The sequence below is a fragment of the Vitis vinifera genome, chromosome 17 (assembly GCF_030704535.1).
Source record: "Vitis vinifera cultivar Pinot Noir 40024 chromosome 17, ASM3070453v1".
In the NCBI taxonomy this organism is placed as follows: Eukaryota; Viridiplantae; Streptophyta; class Magnoliopsida; order Vitales; family Vitaceae; genus Vitis; species Vitis vinifera.
This window is the reverse complement of record NC_081821.1, coordinates 6702645-6718099: the sequence shown is the minus strand read 5'-3', so window position 1 is coordinate 6718099 and position 15455 is coordinate 6702645. Positions and strand designations below refer to the sequence as shown.

General features: G+C 30.5%; 1 protein-coding gene across 1 annotated transcript; it reads right to left on the bottom strand.

The window, feature by feature from the left end:
- Positions 1–2486: 2486 nt before the first annotated feature.
- LOC100250047 (WRKY transcription factor 72A) lies at positions 2487–6852 on the bottom strand. Its single transcript, XM_010665092.3, has 6 exons — positions 6546–6852; positions 5861–5920; positions 4905–4988; positions 4149–4640; positions 3910–4023; positions 2487–3746 (listed from the first exon to the last, which is right to left on the bottom strand). The coding sequence occupies exons 1-6, from the start codon at positions 6675–6677 to the stop codon at positions 2811–2813; spliced, it is 1818 nt and encodes a 605-aa protein (XP_010663394.1). The 5' UTR covers positions 6678–6852; the 3' UTR covers positions 2487–2810.
- Between the last annotated feature and the right edge of the window lie 8603 nt (positions 6853–15455).

The window sequence follows — 15455 nt, the reverse complement described above, 5'->3', positions numbered from 1 at the left end:
AAGTTTATTGATATCGAGAAATTTTAAGGTTAAGTAATCTTTATTGAGATTTTTTTTTTATAGTTCAATAACACCTATTCAATCTCCTTCTAGGTGTAGTCCATTATTTAGATTCATGTTTCACTATTGTTTTAAAATTTGTATATTTATTTAATGCACCTCAACCTTAATTTCATTTATATTTCAAGAGTCAAATTTGTAAATTAGTAATTTGATTTAACAAGTTTATTCTTTGTATTTCTATAAAAGAATAATCTAAATGTGAGATGTTACATAAAAAAAATTTCAAATGTAAGATATCGATCACTTGAGAATAACCGATCATGAGTGAAATATCTCTTGATAAATTTTCAAAGATCCCTTAAAATCGAGAATTTTGAAGACTCAAGTGTGTAAGCCTTATTGACGTACATATACATATATATATATATATATATATATATATATATATAATATAATATAATATAATATTTATGCTAACAAATGATTAATCTCGCTTTTTCAATTTAATTGCTCTAGCTTTTTAGTACGAGTGGGCCTCATGAAAGTTTGTCAAAGCATTAATTGTGTGAAGGTAGTATTTTCTTTGATATGAAAGTCCAATGGTGGCAGTTTGATAAAGTAGTGGGTTCCTTAAAACTATTGCATTGAAGGCAAGCATGGATGTGGATCGGGAAAAATTCAATTCTATGAAGTCATTGAAGAGTTGAATACAGGAAAATGTCTACGAAGAATTAAGAGGTAGGCCCTAAGTTTGTCCTTTACAAGGGGTCCATCTCCTGACACATGCACATGCACCAGGCTGTCAGTTTGATTAGTTGGAGAACCCTTTTTTTTTTGGTACTTTTCAGTCCATTAATTTAGGGTGATTAAATACATGAAGAAAAAAAAAAAAAGGTGCTGAAGAATAATTAGCGAAATTTTAATTTTCATGGTTGGAAATATACCCACAAAAATTAGATTATTGGATATATAAATAATTAGGTGAAGATGTAAGAAACAAGATCGAATATAAAAAAATTATAAAACTAAGGTTAAATGAATAGTATCAAGTATAAAACAACATATACCCATTTTTGTTGGAAATTGTCTTAAATTATTGAGTAGTAAATTCTAAAGAATACCCATTTCATGGTTAAATAATTAGGTCAGGGTATAAGAAACAAGATCGAATATAAAAAAAATTATAAAACTAAGGTTAAATGAATAGTATCAAGTATAAAACAACATATACCCTTTTTTGTTGGAAATTGTATTAAATTTTTAATTAGTAAATTCTAAAGAATATTTTATAAAATATTTTTTAAGTTAATATATTATTATAATATTAAATTTTTTTATAGAATAAGGAAAATTATTAGGAATATTTTTATAAATTTTTTAGATTATGAGAAAATGTTATAGAATGAAGATATGCTTATAAAAACTATATAAAGTAAATAGAGATATGAGGAAAAATGGGAGATATCAAACGAGGGGCTTGCAATTCAGGATGTGAATACAAGGAGTGAGGAAACATGAGATGTTTTAAGAACCCAATAATTATATTTAATTATGTTTTTTAAAATATTCTCTATGATATAGTGGAATGATAGAGTGAGGAAACATGAGATGTTTCAAGAACCCAATAATTATATTTGGTTATGTTTTTTAAAATATTCTCTATGATATAGTGCAATGATTCTTTCTTATTTATAAATGTAGGGATAATTGATTGAACGGTATTAAAACCTTGTATGGTTTTATTTTTATATTCTTAATCTAACACAATTTGCATTATTTCGTTGACACAATAATTTTAACGCTCATGTGATATAAAATATATTCTTATTCACGTTTTAAACCCAAATGCAGATCAAACGTAGATAGAAAAATGGATATCAAGTGCTTCATAAATTTGTATGGATATTTATGAAAAGTATATTTGTGGTTTTTATATTTTATATGTCTAAAATATTTTTAAAAATAAAATAACATATTATTTTATTTATAAGCCGATTGGGATATTATAATACTTGAACCCAAAAGCATAAAATAAAATCCAAACCATTCCAAAGTTGATTAAATAAGTTCAAACTTTTTCTATTAGCTAGCGGCAAGACGGTCTATACATTGCTCATCTTGTTGTCATCCCTTATTCATATACAAAATCATATGAACCCTAACTAGTTTTAAAAGCATCTATACAAAGCCAGTTGATTAGTTTTAATGAAGAGAATTGAAACTCTCAAATCTGTTAGTTTATATTATCCGAAACAAACTACAAAACATTTCAGCAGACATGACGGACTTTGAAATGATCAGGAAGGATGAGCCAAATTAAACCTTAAGGATAAACCCTACACAAAGAAAAAGTAAAAAGGGTTACTGGGAATTTATCCAAGCCCTAGAATTTAAGTTGATCAATTATATTGAATATGTCAACATCCCTTTCTAGGGTTTTCTATTTTGATGATCATCCACCTGACAAACTATTGAAATTAATTTGAGTGAAGAAAACATCATTGTCATTATCATATGTGACTGGTTGCAGATAAAGGAGAGTAGAATTCCACAAATCTGATCAAAATTATAGAAGTTACACATGAGTTTCATGGCTTTTAGTCATTGATCAATCCCATGAATATTTATCCACACGCTGACATTAATATTAAGAGGTTATCACAAGAAAGTATTACTATAAACAAAGAAGAAAGAAAATATTCATTCAACTTCCCTAGCTCGCTGTCTTCATCATCTCTCCATGCACAAATTCTTCGCATGGTATGCCATAATATTATTGACGAAGAAAGATTATTTTGAACCCCTGATCAACTAGTGTGCTCTCTATTTTCAGCAGGGGATGCAGATGCATTCTTAGAGGTGGAAAATGGCAATGCAGGAGGAAGAAACATCAAGCTTCCCGGCTGAGAATTTGTGGGTGGCGATTTGTTCAAGTAGCTGGATGCACATCCATTTCCTTTAGAGGTTGACTGATAGGTAGAAACAGCAGGAAGGGATTCACTACCCCACATCAATTTCTGGCCAAAGGCCTCTCCTCCACTATGGTTAGCATGGGTTCCACCATTAGCACCCATTATTGATGTAAGGGCAGCTGCTAAAGCAGATTGGAAACTCGGGTCTGATGCGATTGCCTTTGTTGCAGCTGCAATAGGATCTGGTAGGGGCTGTTGAACAGGAGCTGGGTTGTTCTTTTGGACGTGGGGATGAAAGAAATTTTCCTGAGTATGTCGTCCAGAATTTTGGGATCCAGTATGGTTCCTGTTGTAGGGTTGAGTAGTAGTAGTACTGCCATAGCTAAGCAATCCATTGCTCCAGGAGATAGGCAGAGAGTTGGATTCAGAAGAACTGAAGTTGAAACCTGTAGAAGGAAATCTTGGGGGAGGATAATTTGAAGATAACCTATTGAAATGGGATGAGGAAGAGGAAGAGGATGAGGCTGTTGTAAGGTCAAGTGTAATTGTTGGGTTTGAAGACACAGCCGAGAGCGACGAGTTGATTGAGTAGAATTGCTTTGATTTTGAGTTGTCAGATAGATAAAAGTTCACCCCATGGAGATCAGCACTAGTGGCTGATAACGGGCAGGAGCCAGAGCCAGATTGAGAGCTCGAGGAGCCGGACATGAGCATGGAAGCAGCTGCTGAAGTGGTGGAAGCCATTGCAGTGGCTGAGTAAGGGAGTGGATGGTTGTGTGTCCCTTCATAGGTGGTAATCAAGATGGACATGTCTTCAGCAAATCTTTGTACCTGAAATCCAAAAGGCAACATGATAAGCTTAGAACAGTTAGAAACTATACAGATAATTATCATACTTTGAGGTTCTCTAGGAGATCAATAATCATAATTTTCCATCATTAGGGGTAGATTAAAATTCGATTGTGAGAATATATATCAAGTCGTTATAGAATACCTGTTTTCTAACTGGGCAAGATGGTGCAACTGTGCAGCGATAGTATGCTCGTGGACATGGGTTTCCTTTTGCAATCTTCTGCCCATATTTCCTCCATTGACATCCATCATTCATCTGTATCGGAAAATCAATGAATTTTTTTAGTTAATCCAATCTTAAAACACTAAGTTTCATTAATCCATGAAAGTAAAATTGAGTTGATCATCTCTCAAAACCTTTGTATAGAAACAAATACTAACCGTTGGGGTATCACATCTAGCTCTCACAGAAACCCTACACCTCTTCGCGGGGTTCTGTTGTGAAATTTCATCATCTCCGGTTCTCATTGTCTTCAGGCTTTTACTAGGTGGCCAACTCTCTCCGGCAGCTTCCTTTGGTCCTCCAAAGCTATTCTCAGGGCTTGGATTCAGCACTTCAAATTTGCAGTCAAGTCCGAGACTAAGGCCGCCTTTGACTCCGTCATCCTCCACTTTGCTAGTAGTTTTGTTCTTTTCATCCTTTTTTGGGTCACTTGAAACTCTTCCCAGGCTAAGGGAAACAAACTCGGGTTCCTCAATTTGTAAAATGCTCGCCTTTTCTGTGGATTCCTTAGCTTCTTGTCGGACAACGTCGTAGAATTGCATTTGAAGAGTCTTGTAATCCTTCATAATTTGATCTAAATACATCCTTAGCCTTTGATTTTCTTCTCTCACCTCGCCCATTTCAGCTTTGGCTGATTCAAGCTGATCATCCTGGAACCCCAGATATACGGGAAACTAAATTTAGTATTACATACATTCAAATATTGAACACATCATTTCTTGCATTAATTTGATGCTCCACATGCAATAAAGAAAAATAAACTCCTTTCAAATGCTATGCTATGTAAAACAACCTTATATAATTGAGCATGATATTCAAACAAGATGAGAAGTGATGAAAATTCCAACATCATCATCTTTAGGTTGAAAATGCCTGAACTGCTTCATGAACAAAAGATGGAAAACGATGCTAACCTGATCCTTGTGGCTCGAGGAACTCGCTCCTGAGTCCGGTTCAGCAGACGATATCGATCTTTCCATCTTACTTATTGCTGGTAACTGCAGTTTAGCATCATAGATTAAAGCACTATCCAAATTAAGCTAGGTAAAAACTACTAAGAAATGGCTAGAGTTCACACAGACAAGGTTTTGCCAATATTTACTTTTTGATAACCAACATATAATGCTGAAAAAAATTGAAACCACAAAGTTAGCGATGTGTCTATTTCGGAAGTTATCTGTCATGCATGAAGTGATCCAGAAAAATTAAATTCAAGCCTTATATGTCATGTGTGCAATGGATCAGGACCTATATATCCAAATTGAATCGGTCATATGCTGAAATCCATGGTCTAAAGGTCCTATGTTGTCTTCTTCTAAGTGTATGATCACAGCCAAAATTGAAATTAATTAATCAAATGTTAGGCAAAATTGAAAGTATTAGGACTAGCCCCTAGCTGATTACCATTGACTTTTGGACAATCAGATATCCAAATTTGGCTGTCTATTACATGGATTTTGTGAAAAATTATGTGCGTATGTATTAAAGATTCACTAGCAAAAGACACCATCTCAAGAAATCATTTTCTCTTCCATTTAGGTCAAAAACCTTTTATAGATGGTATTCAATCCATGCATACATCTAAAATATTATAAGAGGATCTACTTCTGGAAAAAAGGAATTCCTCCTTATAACCCAAGAGTACTACACTTCTTATGATGAAATATATTTAGGAAAACAATCCGTCCTGCCTGCAGGCATCAAGCAAAAACCAAGCATATATATGTGGGAAGAAAAAATAAGAAGAAGAAAAATCATGACATAGTTCTAGGTAAATCCAATCAATTAATATTCTAAGGGAAAATATAAATTAATTCTTAATCAATTGAGCAAGAAAACTAACATCCAAGAAAAGGGTTGGTTTCTTTACCTGCACAGAACTGCAGTTTAAATCCTCGCGTCTGGGGGAAGATGACTTCGTTTTATCAGCCTGAAGGAGAAGGATCCATCAGCAAATGGAAATTAATTTTAATATTTATGACAACAAGAATTAGGATGTGGATAACCTTAACACTTTATAGAAGAAGCATTTATGAGAACTGCATGTGAATTCTGGGAGATCGTGAAGGGTCAAATATCATACAGGCTATGAACTAATAGAAAAGGACTGAAACCATGCTATCATCCACAAAAATATCATATCCACAACTTCAAAATATCTTTTTAATACGACTTCCATCAGGCTATGAAATCCTTCCTGAATATTGAAAATTTCAAGGGTCTATCCAAAGTAAAAGACCAGTTTGATCGGCTCATGTGAGCCTTCATAAAAGATGAGAGAGAATAGATAGCTTTATGATGTAGACCCGAAAACGGTAGTCTTCATAAAACCCAGAAGTGGATGACAAGCAAGGGATAAAGATCGATATTAAACCCAGCTACGATCTCCATGAAAATTTGATTTTCTTTCTTGTGAAAAAGATATGTACAAGTTTGTCAAATCAACCAAAAGAGAAGAATTGAGAAAAAGGAAAGGAAAAGGAAACTTAAAAAACAAAGCAACCACTACGGCCTACCCCCACAGAAAGAAAATCCCTAGGAGGAGAAGGCTTCACCTTGGCAGCAGCCTTGTCTCTGCAACCTTCATCGTCATCGCATGGTGCTTCAGGTCTCCTCTCTTCCTTCACAACAACCCCATGACCAGATCTTCTCAAAGCGGCCTCCATAGCTCTTTCTTCCTTGTTCATCCCTCCAATTGCACAACTCTCTTCTTATAAGAAGAGCCGCCCGCACTTTGACTCAGCTTAAACGAGTTGAAACCCATTATAATAGCCACCATCGATCACACACGCTCAATGTCAACAGCCCCATTGCACTCAAAGAAACAATACTTGCACACCCCTCCAATTTTTAAACATTTTTTAAAATCACACGTTAAAAAAAAAATGAAGAATTCAACTTCAACGTTTACCATAACATGTCAGAGAGCATGCTGAAAACAAAGAAAAAGAGAGAGTATCGAGCCGCAATGACCGGTCCCCACGGACCCTGTCCATAAGCCTTATACATGCAACCACTATCGTTGAAGTTTCGTACATAACAAAAGTCACATGGGCCACTGGTCCTGGGTCAAAGTTTTGGCACCGTCTAGTTGCTCCGGCGACCGCCGTTTGCGGACCAATTTAATTCAGTGGATTAGGGTTTCTTCTGTTAGCTGTTTCAGGTCAAACCTCAGTCTGTATTCTCTATTGATTTTTCCTCCATTTCTTTAATTTTCCCACCTCTTTTAACATGGATGGATAGATGGGTATACAGGACAACTCATCTCTTTCAGCCATAAAGCGTGCATGGCATGGTAACCATGTTCATCGTGTTCAAACAATTGTAATAAAGACTAAAGAAAGGAAAAATTAGTCAAAAAAGTAGAAGTTTTCAGCGGCTTCACATTCACTTTCGAAACATGGTTTCTCCTACAAATTGATTCGTGTGTTTATGGTAAGTTAATTCAAAATTTCATGATAGTTTTTGTTTTCTCTTTTCAACTTCAAATTAATCACGATATTAAAGTCATAATTTTTAAAAATTTATATTAAAATCATAAATCAAAATAAAATTATTAGATAAGAGAAAAAATTTCTAATGTTAGATAAGTATAGACTTCTATTAATAATACAGAAATATTATAGATCGATATCAAAATTAATCTCGATCTCGATATAAGTATTTATCATTTGTTTATGCGTTGCAAAGGTAAATATAATAATAATTACATTGAAATAATGTATAATATTTCAAATATTTCGCCTAAAGCCATCATTATCATTTGGTAGACCAGATACTACTAAACGATGGAACCATTGATAACATGGCTGAAAGTTTTGCACATCAATCACTATACGTTGAATCTTGTGCACGTTATTGCCTGTTGGTTTTGAAACTTAGACTATAATAATCACTCTCACATGAAGGATTATCTAATTTGATACTATTAAAAAAAATGTAATTAAGAAAAATTAAACCGTGACTTTAGGTAAGTGTAATTGAAATTTGTGTCTTAATTTTAAAAAATATCTAATTTTAGAACACGTAGTTGGAGGGAGAGGACTTATGCTCGATGAAATATAGGATATATGTACTTTATTCTTGGAGGTCCAATTTAAACATTGGAAAATTTAGATGTCGACACACTTCAACTGAAGCTTAAAGTTCCACCAATTGCTACTCCTCATTTGACCCAAAATTTAATTTCTAAACAGAAAATTCTTTCTTAGTGAATAAAATGTTTCTACTAATTTTCTAAGAAATGCTATGTTTGGTTTTCAAAAAGTTTAAGAAAAAATATGAGGAAAAGAAAATAAAAAAGAAAGAAAAAAAGAAGAAAAATAAAAATTAAATTTAAAATAAATAATTATTTTTATATACTACTTCAAATTTTATTTATTTATTTAATTCTTATATATAAAGATTAAATAATTAAAAATATAAACCTCTTAATAATTTTAACTATATTTAACTTATTTTCATATTTTTCATAGGAAAATCATATATGAGAAAACTTTTTTTCTCAATTTTTCTTTTCTTTTCTCATAACTTTTCGGAACCAAACACGGCCTTAGTCAAATATAAGAAAAATGATAGAAGTCAAAATTAAGACATTCAAGCAGACATTTAGTCTTATAACCTTAACATTTTAAAGTTTTTATATATTAAGTGAATTGCTTTTTAAGTAATGTTTGACTTTTTGGTGTTGCTTGTAACGCAATCCTTAATTTGAAAAAACTCGAATTGAATATTTCTTTTTGGTTTATTTAATGAATAATAATTAGAAAATAAATTATTTTAAATTTATTTAAAATATTTTAAAATAAAAATAATAATTAATTAACTAAGGGAAAAGCAATGCATTGATATTAATGGATGGCGCAGAATATTTCGACTCATTTGATGATCGAAATCCCTATTGGAAGAGGAGAAATATGTGGTTATTTCCTCCGTATTACTCGTTACAAATTTACTCAATAATTATTGCATGAAAACAGCGTGGTCAATAATATCCAGCTTGGATGTCATGCATGACTTCTCAATGCCACCTTACCGGTTGACCAAAAAATAATCTTGTATTAATTTTTTATAACATTTTTTTTAAAGAAAATTTAATCAACTTTTATAGCAAGTTTAAAAATATATTTTCCATAAAAAAAAATTATTTTGTGTGAATAAAATTTCTTATTTTAAATATTTTATAAATATACATTTTGAGTTATATTTATAATAAATAAATAAATCCATTTATTAAATACTTAAATATTACTTTTAAAATTTACAATAATTTTGAAACTCATGAGTCATGACACTCCTAAAACTATGGTTTAGGAAAGACTTAATGTTTTTCATGATAATTAAATTTTATTTTAGTGAAATTAAAAATGAGTTTTCCAAAAATTAACTAACTTAGTAAACTATACTAAAGTTACATTATCAAAAAATTACTTCGTGTGATATAAGATTTTTAAATCTTGTTTGATGAAGTTGAGGTCAGAGACCAAATTACTAATATAGTAATATCGGTATTATAAAGTTTAGGTTTTATTAATCCTAAGTGTAGGGACTCCTCCCTCTGGAAAACACGTGGCACGCATCTCACAGTGACACGTGGCACGTGTTATCAGCCGGACCATCATCATCCGGATTCCCCTAAGGATACACATGATACAGTTTTCCTACCCGGACCGCCTCAAGGAAAGGCAAATAACGTTTCACCTTCTCCTATTCAAAGGAAGAGCAAACGTCGCTGGCAAAGCACAGACATCCGGACAACCTTCATAATGCATCCGCTCCACAATACATCCGGGTAATCAGCATGTTCCATCCGGATATAATCGTCCGGGTCATCAATTAAAGTAAAGCGAGTCTTACACGCTATCACAGCAAACAACCATGGCTCACATCCTGTCACCTTCGGAGTGAGAAGACAAGATGAAATGACAACAAGTCACTTCCCACGATCTCTGACAGCCGCATCACCTACCATGGTTTCTGACAGCCGCTCGTAGGGTGATGATGCTCCTACTAACGCCTATTATCATCATAACAACATAAAATATCTCATCACCATTAATGAGAGGAACAGTACCCCTGAAGCTGTATATATAGGCCTTCACACGAAGAGAATGAGATCTCTGGTAACCTCCTAATACCTGGTAAAAGGCCAACTGATTTATATCTCTCTCTCTGACCATGGCTAACAAAACCATCGAAGGGTGCGTCCGGACACCCTGTCCGGATGCCTTCTTGCAGGTATAACGACTGGATCAAGAACCTTTATGAGTTGAAATCATGCGTCCATCCATCTGGCAACTACGTGGATCATTGAAGACTCGAGGTATCAACACTAAGAGTTGTATAAATCAAAATAAAGCTTAAAAAAAAAAATATTTTCTTAATTTTTATATTAAGTTGTTTTTGTTAAATTATCATTTTTTTTAAAACTTAAGGTGCACTCTTTGAGTTCAATACCTGGCATGGAGGGATGAAATTTGGAATTTTGATTCATATCTAACAAAAAAAAATCAAGAAAACCCGAGACCTCCCATTAAACTGATTTCAATGTTCAACTACCAATTTTTTCAAAAGTTTAAACTTACAACACTTAGACTTAATATGCATATTATACTCTTTAATATTTTTTAAAGTTATAAAACAAATTAATCAAACAAATAGAAAGAAGTTCTTAAATTTTCAAAACTGAATTCAAATAAGACCTTAAGATTTCAACGTTTTTCTTAAAAGCACTTTCAAACTGCTTTTAAATATGCTTTGAACAGCATTTAGAGAATAGGAGCTTCTGGCCACGGATTCAAAGTAAAAACTACTCCAAACTCAATGCTATTTCAACGCCTTCCCACTGTGTTTTTGGGCAGTCGCACTCAAGATCAAATGCTTTTCCAAGCAACAAGTTTGAGATTTGGGTTTTGAACTTGTTAAAAATCAAACTGCATAATCATTAGATGGAAGCATCAGAGAAGATGAATCATTTTTTTCAGAGCTTGCCAGAAAATATTTGAAGCCCGCCTGACAACTACGTTTTCGTTCAGTGGTTCCCAAGGTTTTTTGGTGGGTCAAAAGGCTTCGAGAGGACTTTTGACCATTTGAGGTGGGGATCATCAACGGCGGTGTCGACAGAAATGGGCGGTCGTTCCTCAAGGTTCCTGTCCCTATATTCTTTCTTCTATTTCACACTTGCTAGACAGTCAAGGTCAAATAATTTAATCCTATTAATGCAAATATATTTAGAGTGAATTTTTTATTTTAATTAATAATTCAACATGCTCATAAATACAACATAAAATAATTTTTTTATTCTCTAAAATGAGGGAACTTTTTTCTTTTTTTCTTTTTAAAAAAAAATGATTTTCATATCTTATTAGCAATTTATTATCGTATCTAATAAAATGATAGTAAAAGTATCACATCTCTTCTATAAATAGATGATAAAATAATAATAAAATTAAGGTTTGTAATTTGTGTTTATGTATCATGTTTATGTCATTTCAAAGTCTAAGTATTTTATTACATAATTCAACCAAAACTCGATACGAATAATAATTGTATTAAAAACCTTAATTTAGATACTATCTAACAAATAAACAGGTAACGTGTCGTATAATACATTTAACAATCACATTCTTCTATTAATAATTAGGTTAAGTTGAATCTTATATATGTTTACATCATTAATATCTCAACTAAACGTATCTTAAATAATCTATTTATTTAAAAATAAATTTAAATGGATCAACCCCAATCAAATTCAAGTTATGCAAGTTAACTGAAAAACCACCAACTTTACAAAGACGTTCATGAATTTGACTTAAACCTAATTATATTCAACCCAAATAAACAAAAAACATATCAAATTGAGTTGTTCGAACAATTGTAGAGGACTTTGTCACCTTTAATAAAAAATAGTTGTCAATCTTGTATTGGTCAAAAAATTTTGTTATGTTTTCCCTTTTGTCAATTTAAAAAGGTGTGAATATAAATAAAAAAGATAAATTGATATTTTCTCCGAATGTCTTTAAGTCAATTCATTTCCCCATCTTATTCTCGTACAGTCGTACTACACATAATTAGAATTAAAAAAAACAAAAAACAAAAAACTTAACTTTCATTCAAAAGTAATTCAAAGAAGAATTATTATTTGAAAAAAAAAATTAAATCACATAAATATGCATTCAAAGCAATTTTTTTTTAAAAAAAAAATTCTTATACCCATCTAGATAAATAAAAAAAACAAAAAAAAAAACTATTTTCAATGATCGAAGTTGGTAGCTACCATGTAGGAAAGACAGGTATCAAAGCAACAAATGCCTTGATCTTCATTTAACATCTAATTAGGTCAAGGGTCGTACTCCATTCTCCCCTTTTGATAGTTGATTGAAAAGCATTATCTTAGTCTAACGTGCGCATTTTTTAATTAATTCTAAAATATGATCTAAGAGAATCATTTTAAAAAGATCTAGGGTTAAAGAACTTTGACTTCTAATGCTAGTCATACAAGCCCCATAAAATAATAATGGAATTTGGGCATACAGCCCGATCAAGATGTGGCAGCCCCAATACATTGGATTTAGGCAGCCATCCACATTTTCTTTAGAGCCTCCCAACGTTAAGGTTATGTTTGGTTGTTAGAAAATATAAGGGAAAAAAAAAATATAAAGGAAAATGATTTTCTCATGTTTGATTGTACTATAAAAGATATCAAAGAAAATCAAATATAATTAAAACTAATTATAAATTTATGTATTTTTAAATTATTTAATGTTTATATCAATGAGTTAAAATAAGTAAAATAAACTTGAAGTGATAAATAAAAATAATTTATCGGACTTTTAATTTATTTTTTATTTTTCTTTACTTTTTCTTTTCTTATACTTTTTCTTTATATTTTTTTCCCATACATTTTCTCATAAATTTTCCCCAAACTAAACATATCCTAAGACTTTTGCTAGATTCTTAGTTATTCAAGCTAAGTTATCATTATTATAATGAATTAGGCCCATGCTTCATGATCAGGCATTGAATTCAACATTTATGTGAGGATTTTATTTTTATTTATTTATTTATTTAAGAGGTAACTATGAAAAATATTTGGATTTTTTTTCAATTTTTTTATAAATATATTATTAAAATACAAATGTTTAAAAAATAAATATAAAAATACGATACTTTTCATCACTTCTTTTTATTTTTATACTAAATTTGTCTTTTTAAAAGACCAATTCACTTTATATTGAACATGTATTTTCAAAAGACGAGTTCATCTTTTGTGCTAAATTTGTCTTTTTAAAAAATAATCACCTTTTTATCTTAAAACCTTTTATATTGAAATGATGAATTCACTTTTATATTGAACTTATTTTTTCAAAAAACATATTCTACTCAAAATAAAAAAGTATCACAAATTTAGAATTATTTTTTTATGTTACGATATTTTAAAAATTATTTTTGAAAAATATACTACTCCCATAGAAAATCCATGAAAATTTGAGCTTTCATTAGGCATGTTCAATCGGCTAGGTTTCATATGACCTTTGGTTTGTTCCTTGAGACACTCTAATTTATCATTGTGTTTTAATTTTTATTTATTTTTCTATTTTATGTCATTTTTTTGTTGATTAATATCATATTATTATTATTATAAAATTGCTTTAATATTTTATTATGTTTGGTAAAAGACTTAAAATTAAAATGATTTAAGGGTTGAATGCATGAAGAACAAAATATTTTAAGTCATAAGAATTATAAGAAGAAGTTTCAAAACTTAAATTTTTAATTATGTTATAATAACGTTAAAATATGACTGTTTTTTTTCCCGAGTTGAACAAAAATCAAATTTCAACCGTTGAATTCATATTGCTTACGTTAGAAACAAATTAGACCAAGTTATCTTCCAAAATCGATTATCAAATTTTTTTATACAAATCATTTTAATAGACATTTCGATAAAATCATTCTTACAATCAACATACATAAAATATGAATCTTTAATTTGTTATTCTACTATGAATTGAGTCTTAAATGAATTATATACTCGAGTTCATCGTGGAAGATTTGGAACACTAATTAAAAATTGTAAGGTGTAATTTGGATATATTTATTTGTTAGTGTAAACAAGTTAAGCACGTTGGATTAAGAGTCCAAGCAACCCACTTGTTAGACGAAGTAAATTGATAAAATGTAGTGGTTATACAAAATGACATCACCATGATGTTCTCAATTATTCAAGCATTTTTTATATGCCATTCTCCATTGATATTCAAGTCAATATATTTCTCATATAATTTTTTTTTTTTTGCATCTACTTTAGGTTAAGCATTGAAATTAACACAATAGAAAAAGAAAAGAAAAAATAAAAATAAAATAAAAGGAAAGAAAAGAAAAAATAGATTTAAAATAAATAAATTATTTTTATATACTATTTTTAATTTATTTATCATGTTTTACCCATTTTATATAAAAATTAAATAATTTTAAAATATATATTTAGTTTTAAAAAAATAATAAAACTAAACAAGAGAAAATAACTTTTCTTAATTTTTTCTTTGATTTTTTTTTAAATCAAACATAGTGTTGATTTTTATTTAAAAAAAAATGAAATGAATTAAATAGGTTTGAAGTACCATATAAAAAATTTATTAACTTTAAATCTATTTTTTATTTTTCTTTTCTTCTATTTTTCTCAATATTTTTTTCTCTTGAATTTTGTATAAAAAAAAAAATATGACCTAAAGTTTTAAAAGTATTAAGAAAAGAAAGGAAAAAAAAGGTGTGAAAAAAGAAAATAAAAAAATAAAACATAAATTTAGAATTCATAAATTATTTATATGCACTTTTTAAATTGATTTCCCTTATTTTTACATCATCGATATAAAATAATCCACACTTAAGGGTTTGAAAAAAAAATTTCCTTTTCAAAAAAGTCGATTTCTTTTTCAAAAAACAAGAATCACTTTTTTGAATTAAGGATTATTCCATCATTTTTTTTAACCAAAAATTTCTAAATAAAAATAAGAGCCAAGTGGACTTTACAAGGAGATTCAAAGAGGATGATGAACCAACTTTGAGGAATTGGTCTTGATATTTAAGAAGAAAAAGAAAATTAGATAAGTAACGGTTAGATATTGAAAACGTAATGTTTGATTAAATAAATGAAAGTCAATGGGCTAGATCTTGTACAAGAAGGCAACCCCATAACTAAACCCAAGTACAATGATTAGAAAAAGTCAATTTTCTTTAGAGCTTTGTACTAAGATTTAATTTATTTTAATCAAGGTCGTACCAGTTCTCCTTGTCAGAATCGATTTTCTACTTGGTCAATTCTATCCAAAAAGTTAAATAAATTTCTAATTATGGATGGATTTTAAAGGATTTTGAGATTTTTCTACGGGGGTGGGTGGGTGTGGTATGGCGTACGTACCCATAATTGTTAATTATTTGGACAATCGACTTCTTTATGGGTGGGA